At 26.9% G+C, this 14,487-nt stretch overlaps 2 protein-coding genes and 1 long non-coding RNA gene across 9 annotated transcripts in view; 1 reads left to right on the top strand and 2 right to left on the bottom strand.

Annotated features, from left to right (window-relative positions):
- Positions 1-204, bottom strand: part of LOC126895427 (segmentation protein cap'n'collar) — a 54,627-nt gene extending 54,423 nt beyond the window's left edge. Inside the window, exon 1 of the mRNA XM_050667264.1 lies at positions 59-204. The gene's annotated coding sequence lies outside the window, so the exon portion shown is untranslated. The remainder of the gene's footprint in view (positions 1-58) is intronic.
- A 208-nt stretch (positions 205-412) lies between these two features.
- Positions 413-14,487, top strand: part of LOC126895429 (TRAF3-interacting protein 1) — a 16,698-nt gene continuing 2,623 nt past the window's right edge. The window contains exons 1-9 of one of the 6 annotated variants that reach the window (XM_050667274.1): positions 413-628; positions 699-820; positions 891-1,722; positions 3,127-3,244; positions 3,322-3,434; positions 9,022-9,293; positions 9,776-9,976; positions 10,047-10,167; positions 10,233-10,319. In XM_050667274.1, the coding sequence (XP_050523231.1) occupies positions 1,588-1,722; positions 3,127-3,244; positions 3,322-3,434; positions 9,022-9,293; positions 9,776-9,976; positions 10,047-10,167; positions 10,233-10,319 (1,047 nt within the window). In that variant the 5' untranslated portion in view covers positions 413-628; positions 699-820; positions 891-1,587. Of the gene's footprint in view, positions 629-698; positions 1,723-2,832; positions 2,908-3,126; positions 3,245-3,321; positions 3,435-9,021; positions 9,294-9,775; positions 9,977-10,046; positions 10,168-10,232; positions 10,320-14,487 lie in introns of those variants that run through there. The other 5 variants (XM_050667273.1, XM_050667275.1, XM_050667271.1 and 2 more) reach the window with 5 other exon arrangements.
- Positions 7,391-8,401, bottom strand: LOC126895436 (uncharacterized). Of its 2 annotated transcripts, none has more exons than XR_007701652.1 (3): positions 8,167-8,401; positions 7,982-8,106; positions 7,391-7,921 (listed from the first exon to the last, which is right to left on the bottom strand). It is a non-coding gene; the product is annotated as an uncharacterized LOC126895436 (long non-coding RNA). The 2 variants fall into 2 exon arrangements; XR_007701651.1 differs by having other exon boundaries at positions 7,392-7,981; positions 8,043-8,106.

The following is a 14,487-nucleotide window of genomic DNA, read 5'->3' as shown; positions in this document are numbered from 1 at the left end:
TAATTTGTAACTATGGCCTAAATTAAAAACTAAAATTAATTAATTACATAATGATTACCTTTGTTTAGTAACAATGCAAACTACGTCAATGTAAACAATAGCATAACAAAAAAAGAATGTTAAAAACTTTGCCACTACAGCGTCAAAAATAGTTATTCAATAAACGCAGTAATATTTGTTCTTTATATTAAAATATAATGTTATTTATTACATTGGTATTCGGTTATAATTTATATTAAACGGACACAAAATTTTCTACCATCAGTAGTTGTTATTAGAAAAAAACGGTAAAAAGCATCTCAAATGTTCAAAAAATAATCACACCTATAGGATCTCTATGAAAAAGACTTAGGTAGTTAGATAACACGGAAAATCCAGTTTCAGAAACAGAAGGGTTATCAACTGATAAAAAATAATGGACGATTTTATCTTAATCAAGCACCGCACACTTATCAAATCTAACGTCTCCTAAAATTATTCAATTTGATTTTACAGAGCGTGTCCTTATATTATTACAAAATTCTCATCTTCAATATTTTGTATAAGAAAAATAGAGTTATTAAATTATCTAAGTATTTTCAACATTATATTACTTCACTATGACTGATGAATTGGCTTACAATCGAAGGTACATTGATTTAATATAATGAATATACAGTAATTTTTCACAATTAAAAGGTATCCTTATTATTTTATAGTATTATTGGAAAAAGTTATGTTTACTATGAAAATATCTTTAAATCAGGAAATATAGATGCTGTAATTTCTAAAATGAAACAGAAGCATTTAAAATATGCAATAGATAAAAGACTAGTAAACAGTAATGAAATAGCAATTACTCATTTACATATTGAAAAAAATCAATTATACTCTTTACAACATTTTATTAGTAAATTAAAACAGCATGAACCTATGGGACATGAATCCCAAAGCACCATACATCAAAATTTGAAAAATGTACAAGAACAAGTACAAAAAAATATAAAATTAACAACTGATCAACAAAAATGTAATGATAAGATGAACTGCAATTCTAATTGTTCTTTATATCCTGATTCACTTCAAAAAAAAATTGAAGTATGTAATTTTAGTTTAAAAAAAAAACGCCGAAGACAAAAGAAAAAGTTACATAAAAATGTTTAAATGAATATTTCAATTTAAAGGGTAAATATAATCAAATCACAGTTGAAAATTTCAATACAATAATCAGTTGTCTCCTCATTTTAAAACAAAATAATTGAATTATTAAAGGATAACTCTGTTTACAACATCAAATAATTATTATTATATTATAAATTTAATTCAATAAAGACATTATATAAAAACTGTCTCCTTGGTTACAGCTCCATAACATTGAAATATAGTCTATTGATATCTATGCTTTGTAATGAAATATTGATTACTTCTTACCTTTAACCACAAACTAAAATCTTAGTTTGTGCCTTTCTTATTATCCATTTAACTTTAATGGATTAATAGTTTTAACCTCAACAAATAAGTTTTTGTTTTAAACTATACAATTAATTTAAATCATTGAAACTTAATAAAATTATTGATTTATGAATTAATAAATAAACTAAAATAGAAATGACCGATCCTACTAATGAAGAACTTGTGAACCTTGTAAAATTGTCTCTCAGCAAGTACATTAGAAAACCTCAATTAACAAATAAGTTACTTAATAAACCACCATTCAAATTTCTACATGATATAATAACTAATGTAAGTTAAACCAAAAAAAAATTTAATTAATTATTCTATTAGAATTTGATTTTATCTAACTAAATTCATCATAACTATTAGTAATAGTATTACTATATTATTACTGTATATAAATTTTTCTAGTATTCTAATAACTATATTTGTGTTTATTTTCAAAATAATAAATATTTATTGCATATATTTCTCTATGAATATTTAAAAAGTATTGATACATTTTCTGAAATATTTATCTTTTTAGAAATACAAAAATTACATTTATTATCTTAAATTTAAAATTATAGGTAAGTAAATGTGTTATGTGCAATTCTCAAAAATTAATGATGGTAATTTCATAAGGAAACTTCCCTGGAGGATTTCCAAACTTAAAAATATCCTATTTTTACATTTTATTTAAACTCAAGAATATATAACTCACTTTTATAAATTATTTAAATTTTTAATGTGAATGTATTCGTTTTTATACAATTCTACTTCTATTCAATCTCTTTGTTAAATACTTTGTTTTGATTACTTTAAAATACATATATATATATATAAATATATATAAGTATATTTCTTTTTTATAAATTGTTAAGGCAAGAAAAACAAATTAAAAAATTTCCTTATGGAAATTACCATTTCTGAAATAAACAAACAAGCCTTCTTGATAAATTTGATTTGTCACTTTTTTGGTACAAGATAAAAAAACATACTTGGTTATATTAGTTATGAAAAATTAAAAAAATTTATTATTGTTATTTGTCAGTTTTTGCATTTTTACCACAGATGTACAAAACAGATTGTTGAACTATGATTCCCACAATATTTTTAAAAGTTTAAAATATAATGTAATTTTTTCATTTTAAAAGTTGATAATCTTCTCCCTTGAAATAATATATACTTCAGTTTTTTTAGCCAGTTGTTTCACTTTTGTATATCAGCAGATATTAGTAAGATATTATTAACAAGGTCAGAAAAGTAGGAATGTTAAGAAACAAAAAAAAATATAAAAGTAATCAAACCTTAGATTTAATTCCCGTACTTTTATTTAAGTGTTAATAATTATGAAAACTAAGGTTTTCAAATTGTTACAGTCATACATCATTCACATAAAATTTGTGGTTTTTTTAGAGAAAAATTTGCTTGGGGTAGAGGAATAAATCCTGTTCTCGGGAATTATTCCTAATGGCATATCACTTAATGAAAGTAAAAAAAATTATTTAAATTTTTATTTATTCTAAAATATAGTATATAGTTTAAAAAAGTCAATCCAAGAATATTAAAATAATTATTTTATCTTGTAGAATAATAATTTTTCTGAGATAAATGATTAAAATTAATTTTAAATTATAATATTTTTTCAAACTAAATGTATAATAATATTATACTAATATATTTATTTCTTTTAATTTTTCAAACTTGCAGATAATTCATAATACTGGGTATTTATCAGGAATTTTCAGTGATGATGAATTAAAATCTCAAAATGTAGTTACAAAAGATAAAAAAGTAAAATTCTTGGAAAAACTCATCATAAATGTTCGTAAGTTGATATTAAATAAAATAAATAAGTCCAAATGAAAAAATTTAACATATATTTTTAATAATTATTATTTACAGAATTAACTACTGGTAAGCAAATTTTAGCAAAACCTTCCAAGATTGTTGCAGGTCTTGAAGTTACAAAAACATTAGAACTATTAATAACCATTGTTAATGGAATTGATGCTAATGTAATCTTTTGATATATTACTTTCTTGAGTTTTTTAGTTTTAGTTGTTAGAGAGGTGGACAAAAATTTCACATGCACTTAATCTTGGAGATTTATTGTGTGCACCTCTTATTGAATCATAGTAATTTGGTTTTCCATTTGAATGTTTGGTTCTGAGTAAACAATGTTATTAAAAAAATAATTTGGTATATCAACATTTAAACCAGTATTTCAGAAGGTATTAACATTTTTTTACCTAGACGTGAGGATAAATGATACTGAGGAATGTCTAATAATAAAAATAGAATCTCCCTTGTCTTTCCTCCAAAAAATTTAATATTAAATAAACCCCCCCTCCCAAAAAATAATCGTATCTACGCCACTGTTGTTATCATTTTCTTCTATTAAATAAGCTATTTAAATATATGTATGTAGTCATTTAAAAAAATAGGGTTAACCACCCTATAAAATATAAGTAATAAACGTAAAATATATTTTTTAAAAGATAATTGGAGATACACATGCAACTAAAAAAATCCAAAAAAAAAATTAATATTTTAAGAGAATTGAGTGGATAGTGTTTAAAGAATCACTCTGTATATATTAGGATGGTCCTTAAAATACCCATTTTCAAAATTCGATTTATGCGCACCAAAAAATTGTTCTAATACATGTAAAAATAAGCTGTGCAAAATTTAGTTCTAATAGATTAGCACGTGCCGCAAGAGGGTTAAAAATTCAATCAAAAGGATAATTTTTCAGTTATTGTATTTTATCTCAAAATGTATGATTTTTACGTAAAAATTTATAAGAAAGAAATTATACATTTAATTATTTTACATAAAAAAGTTCATTAGCAAAAAACTCGTTAATCAATTATTTATTCACAAAAAGTCAAAAGTTCCATAAATATTATGTTTACCATTAAAATTCATATATTTCGGCAATTTAAATATTACGATGAACCGTTCATTTTATAAAAAAAAATTGCATGTAAAAGTTGTTTAAAAAAAATAGGGAGTAAGTCAATTACTTGAAATCCCAAAAATTAAGAGTGGTTCTGGCGAGAATCGGGCAAATCAAATTTTTGATTTATTACAAGTTAGAGATGTAAAAGATAAAATACAGGCCTTGTGTTGTGACACAACAGCTTCTAATTAAGGTCGCTTAAATGATGCATGTATATTGCTTGAACAACTAGAGCATAATATGTTGTATTTACCATGTCGTAGACATATTTTGGAATTAGTACTAAAAAATGTTTTCAAGGTTAAATTTAGTTTATGTACAACTGATTCAGATGTACCAATTTTTAAAAAATTTAAAGAAAGTTGGACTTTTCTAGATTTGCTGAATTTTGATATTGGTATCAATGATATAATTATGAAAAATACAGTTGAACGCACTAAAAATAATGTAATAAAATTTTATTTGGAAACATTAATGAATCAACAATGTAGAAATGACTACAAAGAATTTCTCGAGTTATGTGTTATTTTTGTGGGTGCAACACCCCTTATTGGTGTAAAATTTTACTACCTTGGTGCTTTTCATCACGCTAGATTGATGTCTAAACCAATTTATTTGCTAAAAATATACATGTTCAGAAAAGAGTTCAAGCTTAAAATACGAGAAAAACATGCATTTGGTGATATTTGTGTATTTTTGGTAAAAAGTCATGCCGAGGGTTGGTTTAAGGAATCTATTGCCATACAATCATCATTTAATGATTAATGTTTCTTAAAAGTTTTAATTAATTATCCTGATTCTTTTATATCTAAAGTTACAACACTAAAATTTTCAGGGCATTTATGGTATTTGTCACCTGAAAATGTAGCTTTAGCATTTTTTGATTACAGAGTACTGGCAGATATTAAACTATAAATGGTTGAGGCATCAAGAGAGACATCAAAAAAAAAAATTACAATAAACCTAAATGATACTAAACTATTTTTAAAAAAAGAACTTAATGACTTTGTATCGGCAGAATCGTTGAATTTGTTTAAAAGGCTTAATATAGCAATAGATTTTTTGTAAACTCATCCTCATAGCTGTGTTGAAAATTCTGATTTTCAAAATGGTTTGAAAGTTTTATCTAATCTTCTTGTGACAAACGATATAGCAGAGAAAGGTGTAAAACTTATGCAAGATTACAATGAAATATTAACTCATAATGAAGAACAAAAAGATTTTCTACTACAAGTTATTAATGATTATAGATCACAATATGGTGATTGTTCTAAACTACATTGATGGATAACAATCAATAATCCAATCAAAAACAATTTTTTTTTTTTTATATGGTGTTTACTAGAAAAATTATTTTTAATTTTATAATTTTATATGAACTTTAAGATCATTTTTCACATTTTTTTTAGTATTTGTTTGCTTAATTTATTTGAGTTTGAAAAAAAAATCGCTAATTTTTTTAATATATCATTTATTTGTTTATTTATCATAGAAAAATAATTGTTATTTATAAGTTTTCTTAATTACCTAGCCAGAAAACAAGGAAAACAATTTTTTTTTCTACAAAAATTATAGAAAATTAAATTTTAAACAAGTTTTACATGAAAATTTGTTTTATTACTTGAACGGATCATCTTATATATTTAAATTGTCGAAATACATGAATTTTACTGGTAAACATAACATTTATGGAATTTTTGACTTTTAGGGGATAAATAATTGATTAATGAGTTTTTTGCTAATGAACTTTTTTATGTAAAATAATTAAATGTATAATTTCTTTCTTATAAATTTTTACGTAAAAATCATACATTTTAAGATAAAACACAAAACTGAAAAACTACCCTTTTGATCGGATTTTCAACCCTCTTGTGGCACGTGTTAACATCAACCTATTGACACCAAATTTTGCACAGCTTATTTTTACATGTATTAGAACAATTTTTTGGTGCGCATAAATCAAATTTTGAAAATTTGTATTTTAAGGACCACCCTAGTTAGTATTCATATAGAGATAGTTTATACAAATAATAGTAACTACACTTTGGTGGAAACACTCAGTGAAAAAACCCAAATTAATTTAATTCGGTAAGATGTATCCATAATAATATTTTCAAAAGGTATTTTGATAGCTTTTGTTTATATTTAAGTAATTTTCAGATGTGCAAACTTTTTTCTTAATTAAGCAAAAAGTTTTCTCCAATGCACTTTATATTATAACCTGATTAAGACATAATTAGTGCTGTAATATGTGCATAAAAAAAATTATTCTCTAGATGGAAGATTAGACAATTTTTTAATTAAAATACAACATAATGTTTTTTGTCATCTTTTTTGGCTAGTTTGTAATTCTTTTAAAATACCATTTTTAGTAAATAAATTAGGTTATTTCATAAATTTAGATGGAGATCGTTCCACTTTAGTCCAATGGGTATGGGGTATTGCCTCTTCAAAAAATCTGGAATTTTTAAGAATTTGTTTCTCATTTTTTTTTTACATCTTAAAGAAAATGTTTCGGTTTATAAGTTGGACTAGTGTTATAAATACAATTTCTTTTTTTTTTTTGCTATAGCACTTACTTGAAACCACGATATTTAATATAAAATCTGATTTTCTCGAATGAAAATTAAAAAAAAAATTCTGTTTAAATTATAGAGGAAATTATGTAAATAACAATTGTTTATTAATTATAACAAAATCAATTATTTATGTTAAATGTAATTAAAGATTTTCTGGGTAATCTTCTAGCTTTCAAGTTTTTTGCTTAACAAGAAACTAATTAATGAAATTACTATGTACTTAAATTTGACTACATGATTTAAATTATTATCAATTATTTTTGCACTTGCTAAGAAATTTTTCTTAATTTTTTTACTTTTAAAGGTTTTAAAACTTTATTATAAAAATGTAGTCATTATAATATCTTATTTCAAATAAAAGTTTTCATTTAAATAAATACCACCATTATACTGTGTGATGGTGTCACATTTTCATAATCGTGAGAATTATTTTAATAAAATACAGACAGCACATCCGCTGCCTGAGACTGATGAATTAACAAATAATATTTATTGCCAAATCGGCAATAAGTGTAATTATTATAAAAACCCAATAGACCTGACCATCGTGGTCAGTCGACTCCAGTGCCTTGTGTCATTCATCAGTCTCAGTACTCGGTTGTCGCTGTCCGGCTTACTGTTTAAAGTAAAGTCTTTGTTTATTCCTTTTCTAACCTATATACTCTTTTCCTCGACATTTCAGAGTACTTGTGTCTTGCACTTCGTCTGCACCTCGTACTCTGTTATCTTTCCTCACCTGGTACGCCTAGTATTTGTGTCTTGCACTTCGTCTGCACCTTATACTCGGCTACCCCGTTCTCTCTCTGAAGTACTTGTGTCTTGCACTTCGTCTGCACCTCGTACTTCATTATCCTCTCCTAATAACTAAAGTACTTGTGTCTTGCACTTCGTCTGCACCTCGTACTTTGTTATACTCCTTATCTGGTACGCCCAGTATTTGTGTCTTGCACTTCGTCTGCACCTTATACTCGGCTACCCCGTTCTCTCTTTGAAGTACTTGTGTCTTGCACTTCGTCTGCACCTCGTACTTCATTATCCTCTCCTAATAACTAAAGTACTTGTGTCTTGCACTTCGTCTGCACCTCGTACTTTGTTATACTCCTTATCTGGTACGCCCAGTATTTGTGTCTTGCACTTCGTCTGCACCTTATACTCGGCTACCCCGTTCTCTCTTTAAAGTACTTGTGTCTTGCACTTCGTCTGCACCTCATACTTTGGGCTCCTTTTGCGTACACCTGGTATTTGTGTCTTGCACTTCGTCTGCACCTCATACCTAGGTGTTACTCTTATTCTCCCTTCCTATAACAACAGCCTTTCGACACCCACAGCTAACCCGGAGTGTCAGCCGAGCACGGTGACTGCTGTACGACAACACGCACGTGAATACCTAGACAGCAGGCACCACCTCCTCATATTCATCTTCGTACACACAGTTACACATTCACACCTTACACCATTGTTTTACTCTTTCCTGTGTTACGACAACTGTTATTTTATCTCTATGTATAATTTAAATATTTTATAAAATGTTTATTTGAAGTATATTTAAAGTAGATGCACTATAAAAGAAATAGACTTTTTAATAATTTTCTTGTTTTTATAATTAATATTATGACTGAAGTAAGTAATGTAGACTTTGATCAATTATTATAATATGATGAGGTGTAATGAAATATAAATAATATACAAATTTCAAAGTAAAAATTTTATTTTTCATTGTTACCCTAATTGACCTATTTAATAACAATAGTTTTCATACTTAAATGTTATTGTCAAAAGTCATATTTTGAATAATATGAACATAATTACTTTTCTCTGAGTAAGAAAAGTTAAGTTGAAACTAAAAATTATGTAATTTCAACTATTTTATAATATAATACAATTAAATTTTTTATTAGATAGTTTTACTTGAAAAATTTTTAGTTTTGTTTTTATTTTTATCTCATTAATGTTTTTAAAAATCATTTTAATAAATTTTCTCATTCTCATTTACAAATTATTCATATTGTTATAATTCTAGTGATTTATTTTTGATAATTAAAAATTTCTATATTTTTATAGAATAAAAATTCTCAAAAGACAAATTTTAAGACAAAAAAAAAGGAATCAGTTAGAAATAATATTCAAAACATAAATAAAAACAAATCATTGGATAAAGATGAATCAATTGAAATAAAATCTCAAGAAACTGCTGAATATACATCCAATAAAAGTGAACCAACTGTTGGCCAAGTCTTGACAAAACTTGATGAATCTTTAAGTAATTTTGTTGAACAAGTTAATGAAAAAGTTGGTATTGAAGTAAATGAAAAAAAATTGAATGGTGACAAAGAGTAAGATACCACTATTCAACTAATGCAATGTGTTATATTAATGTTACCCATAATAATAAAGTGATTCTATTACTAGGAGACAATAAATTATATAGTAAATATATATAATAAATTTCCTTAAGTTTCAAAATATATCTCTATAGTAAAAAACTATTTTCAGTAAGTAAGGAAACAGGTCAATTTTATAAACGAAAACAATAGAAATATGTTTTCATACTTACTGAACATAATATATTATAATTTACAATGTATAATACTTTAATAACATACACTAGTTGTTCTGATTTACATTTTGAACTTGGAAACTTACTGCTTATATAATAATTACTATTTAAGATATAATTTTAAGTGTAGTATTTTTTTACTAAGATATTAATTTTTGGTTTCGGTTTTATGACATTAAATTTATTATGATTAGAGTTCTTTATTCAAATTTAAGTATACATAATATAAATTTTTGATTAAAATTCAATGTATTTTAGGGAAAACAATTCTAATAAAATTCTTTTAAAAAATGAATCTAATAATGAGAGTGTTAAACAAAAATCACCTAAAAAGAACAAAGTTGATGAACAGCAACTTCGAAAATTAAATGAATTGAATAGTATAAATAAACCATTAAGGCCTAAAAGTTCAAGACCTCCAGCCCCTAATAGACGAATACAATTGAGTTCTCTTCCTGAGTGAGTAAAACCATAATGTGTAATTTAAAAAAATTGAATTAATTGAGTATTTCACAATTATATCTTAAAGACTTCCTAAGTATTCTGACAATTTTTTTTCAAAAAATGACGACTTAAATGATATTGATGATAATATTGTTTCTATTGAAGTTGTTGATAATGCAAGCAAACTAAATACAATTGAGGCTCAAGTAAAGTTATTGAAATTCAATTTCACGTAAACAAAATATATTTATTTAAATATTTTATTTGATAGGACAATGATAAAAGTCAACTTGTATCACAAATACTAGAAACACAAGTGGAGTTAGCTACCAAAGCAAAATTAGAATCTAACAAAGTAGTATGTTTTTTATCTATTTTTAAAATGAAAAGCAAGTTAAGCTTAGAAGGCAATTAGTGTGTTTAAGTTTATTTAAGACATTTTTTAAATCATTATTGATAGATACCTAACAGTGTTTTAAAGTACTTCAGCAAACGTTATAATGCAAATTTAAAAAAAAATTTTAATTATATTAATTATTCACCAAATATTACATAATTTTATAATTAATAGACTGATTTATCATAGATGACATGTTGTTGGAATGTTTTTCTTTATTAATCATATAATTCATTAAGTAAACATATAATTTAGAAATATTTTGGTATTCTGTTATTATGCAAAAAACTAAAAAATCAGTTATTTTTTGCAAAAGTTGTTTGATTTTTTGCTTTAGTGAACCTCATGTCAATATAGATTTTCTTTTTTCATTTTAAACTACAGTATATTAATATAATATGATAAAAGTCTAAAGAAGTAAAATACTTAGGATGTTACATAGGTATACAAAAAAAATGTAATTTCCTCTAATTTTCTAATAACAACATAATTGAATTTAACTTGGAAAGAGAATCCAACAATAGAAAAAACATTTTTTTTTGTATGTTATTTAGCTTAAGTAAATATTATTATTACTAAGCACCCAAAATAATCTGTCTGCAATTACTTTTACGGGTTGTTAATAAATTAAACAATCTAAAAAACAAAATTGGAGTAGATATTCTATAAAAATGTTGGAAAAAAAAATATTTTTTTGGATTGTCCTTTCTCAATGCATTCAACAATGTATAATATGTCAATGTTATGATCAAATCATTCGAACATTCTGAAAAACTGTAAAAATAAGATAGTTACTACTTTTTTGTAGAACGGTGAAAAAAAATATTGATATATAATTAATTCTTCCCTAATATTTTGGTTAATGATATGCATTTCAAATAAAGTATGTCGTCAGCAAGGTTAATGTCTAAAAGTTATTTAAACATAAATAACTAAATTTTTAGCTTTGATGCAAAACTGAGTAGGTATTAATTTTATCATAATGTGTTTATTTTTTTTTTTTTGTCTGTCACTACTATTTCTCAACTCTCATTGGATCAATTTTTCTCAACTATACTATACTAACCAATTTCTTTCAACCATACTTCAAAAGATCACAAATCGTATCTAGTTGAAAACATTACCCATAAAAAATTGAAAAATTTTCCTTCATTCCCCGTAAACTGTGGATGTCCTCAAAAAATTACGATTTTTAAAAACAGTAAATGTCATATTTTTTACTTTTTTTCTTTTGTTTTGCTATAACTTATTAAAAAATAAATGAAATTAAATAGTTTTTTTCCTTTGAAATCTTAGGTATTTTCATTTTATTTGATATAATTTTTTTAAAAATCTGACCCTTTACCTGCTCATAGGGGGCAAACTCAACTTTTTCAACTTAAGTTTTGAAAATGTTACTGAAATACTGCGTCCATAAAACAAATGTTAAATTAAAGCTTATGTTACAAACTATAAATTAAATTAAAAATTTGTCCTGACGACTTATCTTCTATATACAAATGATAGTTAAAAAACATGCTATTTTTGTGTTCAAATTTTATGTTATTTTTTATTTACTTTAAAATACTTTATAAGGGTTTACCATAGTATTGATTCAACTAAATTTTATAAAATTTACATGAATCTTACTTGCATTAAATATAAATTTATAATTATTTTTATTTTTATTTTGCCTATTCAAAGTTAAGAAAAGCTGCTTTGAATTTTTGAACAAGCTTATATAATTATTTATAGTTGACATTTATATAATTCACGGCAGTTGCGTTGAATATAATTCTATTCTATACGCTTAAGGTACAAAGTTCGAACCATGCTCGTTCTAAATTGCATTTTTTCTTAATTCTTTTTTGAGGTGAAAAAAAAATTCAGAGTTCATTTAATTTTTATCTCATTTAAATTGAATAAGTTCAATAAATATCAAGGATCACTGTAGTCTTTTTTTTTTTTTTTCACGGTCGACTTAATGTTGGACGCCCTGGAACTACTGTAAGGTATTGCTTCAGGGCGCCCAACGTCGCATTAAAACTCACACTGCCGTGATGTGACTCAGCCTGAAGTTAATCGAGAGCTGAGTCACAACACGGCGTGGTCTCCTCCATTAGCCGGATACCAGAGTAGGATCCGTTGCCCAAGTCGCATCAAGTGTAGGTGGGAGTAGGACTTCGCTGTGGGTTGGCACATAAATCACGAGAACACAAAATTAACACAAACACAAAGAGGACAGGACTTCTCCGGTCCTCCCACTTTTCTGGGGCAGTCCCTAGCCCGGTGGCCCTCTGTCTTACGCGAGAAGCACGCACCGGTCCGGTCGGGACCACTACAGGCTGTCTGCACGATCTAACGTGGTCGTGAGGGGGCACGACGAGAACGGTGTTCTCGAGTCGTGACGCCTGCCTGTACTTCAGGGAAAGACAGTCTGTGAGAACAGACCTCGAGCTCGAGCAGATTAGACCGCGGCGTGCCGTCCTTGTGAAAGAGGTCGGCAGCCGCAATCTCCCCGCACTTCCTCCGCTTAATCTCGGGAGCCTTTCCAAGAGTATCAATTTAAGAGATTGGTGCATCTGGAGGAGTTTCCTCCAAGACGATCCCGCCCGTTCGGTGCGCCGTTGGAGATGCCTCCTTCCTTTTTCCTCGAAGACATTCGTCTTCGGGATCGTCGGCCACAATGACCGGCTCGGGAGTAGATCCGAGCGTGTTTGCCGACTTCCTGGCGTTCTTTGCTAGCCAGCTAGCATAATCATATGCCTCGACTGAGTTCCTTAGACCCATGCCTGCAGCTGCTAGAGTAGAATTACTCTTGTGCCGAGACAGGATCTCGCTGAAGGTGAACGCCCCCTGGACCCTGCCTCAACAGTCCAACGGTTTCGATGCAGTCGCTGGATAACGATCGGGTCGAGCCTGCAATTACACTCTTCCCAGCCGGCCTTGGAGTCTCCGAAACTCCTGGAACGATAACTGTATTTTTAAAATGGTGATTTTCATGGTTGGTTTTTACGGGTGGCCTTCCCAGTGTTTTATGTGTCGCCAGAGGATATGTTTTCAGTGTTGCCTTCACCTAGGTGGTTGCCTTACCAGGCTATCGACATTTCGTAGCCCCGTAGACACTGTAGCGCAGCGAAACGGGAAATTAAAAAAAAAAAACATGAACACTGTAGTCTGCCCTTGTGACAAAAAATTTCTTATTCATATTAAAATATTTTATTTTGTGTCTATCGTTAATTTTTCTCTGCTCTCACTTGAGCATTACGTTAAATAACACGATTATTAATCATGTCGAACTTATAATCACCAAATATTGGAAAAAAATCATTTATTTTAGAAATTCAGACAAATATCTCAAAATATATTGTAAAAAACTTTTTTAAATTAAATATCTCTAAATTAATAGGAGTATAAAATTTGTTTTTATACTGAATTACACAGTAAATTCATATCAGAAAATAAAATATTTTTTAATGATTATAGACCAATATATACTTTACTAAACCGAAATTTTTTGCTGATTTCAAGTTTGAAATTAAATTTTTTCTGCCGCCTCATTTTTGAGATTATTACTAATTAGAATCACATGTAAACATTAATTGAATGTTTTTACATTTTAAATCAAGTTATTATTGATTTTTAATATGTTAAAAATAATCCGTGCAAAATTTCAATTTAAAATAACATTTTTAACTAATTTTTTTGATCTGTTTAAGTTGATTTTATTATTTAGTCCATATACTAAAATTGGTCTGTGATGAAAATTCCTTGTAGATCAATAAATTTATTAATAAGTAACAATTTTTTTTTTAAGCATTTCAGTTTTTATACACATTTGTCAACCAAACATGTAATTTCTACGTAAAAATTACTATACTAAATTATTAAATCTCAATTTCATACTATATTTAATTGCTATAATAAATATTTATTTACATATTACACTTATAAATCATAAAACGTGTACTAAGGAAATAAATACGAGTTCATTTTACTTTTTAAATAATCTATCAATTTTTAAAATTAAACATTATCTACAGATTTGCGTTTCTTATGATAGTGATTTTAATCACTGTCAGATATCATCTATACTTGTCCAACTATGCCACGTCCACACTATAACATGAATTCATAGTGCTATTGTTTT

The sequence above is a fragment of the Daktulosphaira vitifoliae genome, unplaced genomic scaffold (assembly GCF_025091365.1).
Source record: "Daktulosphaira vitifoliae isolate Bord-2020 unplaced genomic scaffold, ASM2509136v1 Scaffold_1, whole genome shotgun sequence".
NCBI classification, from domain to species: Eukaryota; Metazoa; Arthropoda; class Insecta; order Hemiptera; family Phylloxeridae; genus Daktulosphaira; species Daktulosphaira vitifoliae.
Note: the sequence above shows the minus strand (reverse complement) of the source record. Positions and strands in the feature narration are given on the sequence as shown.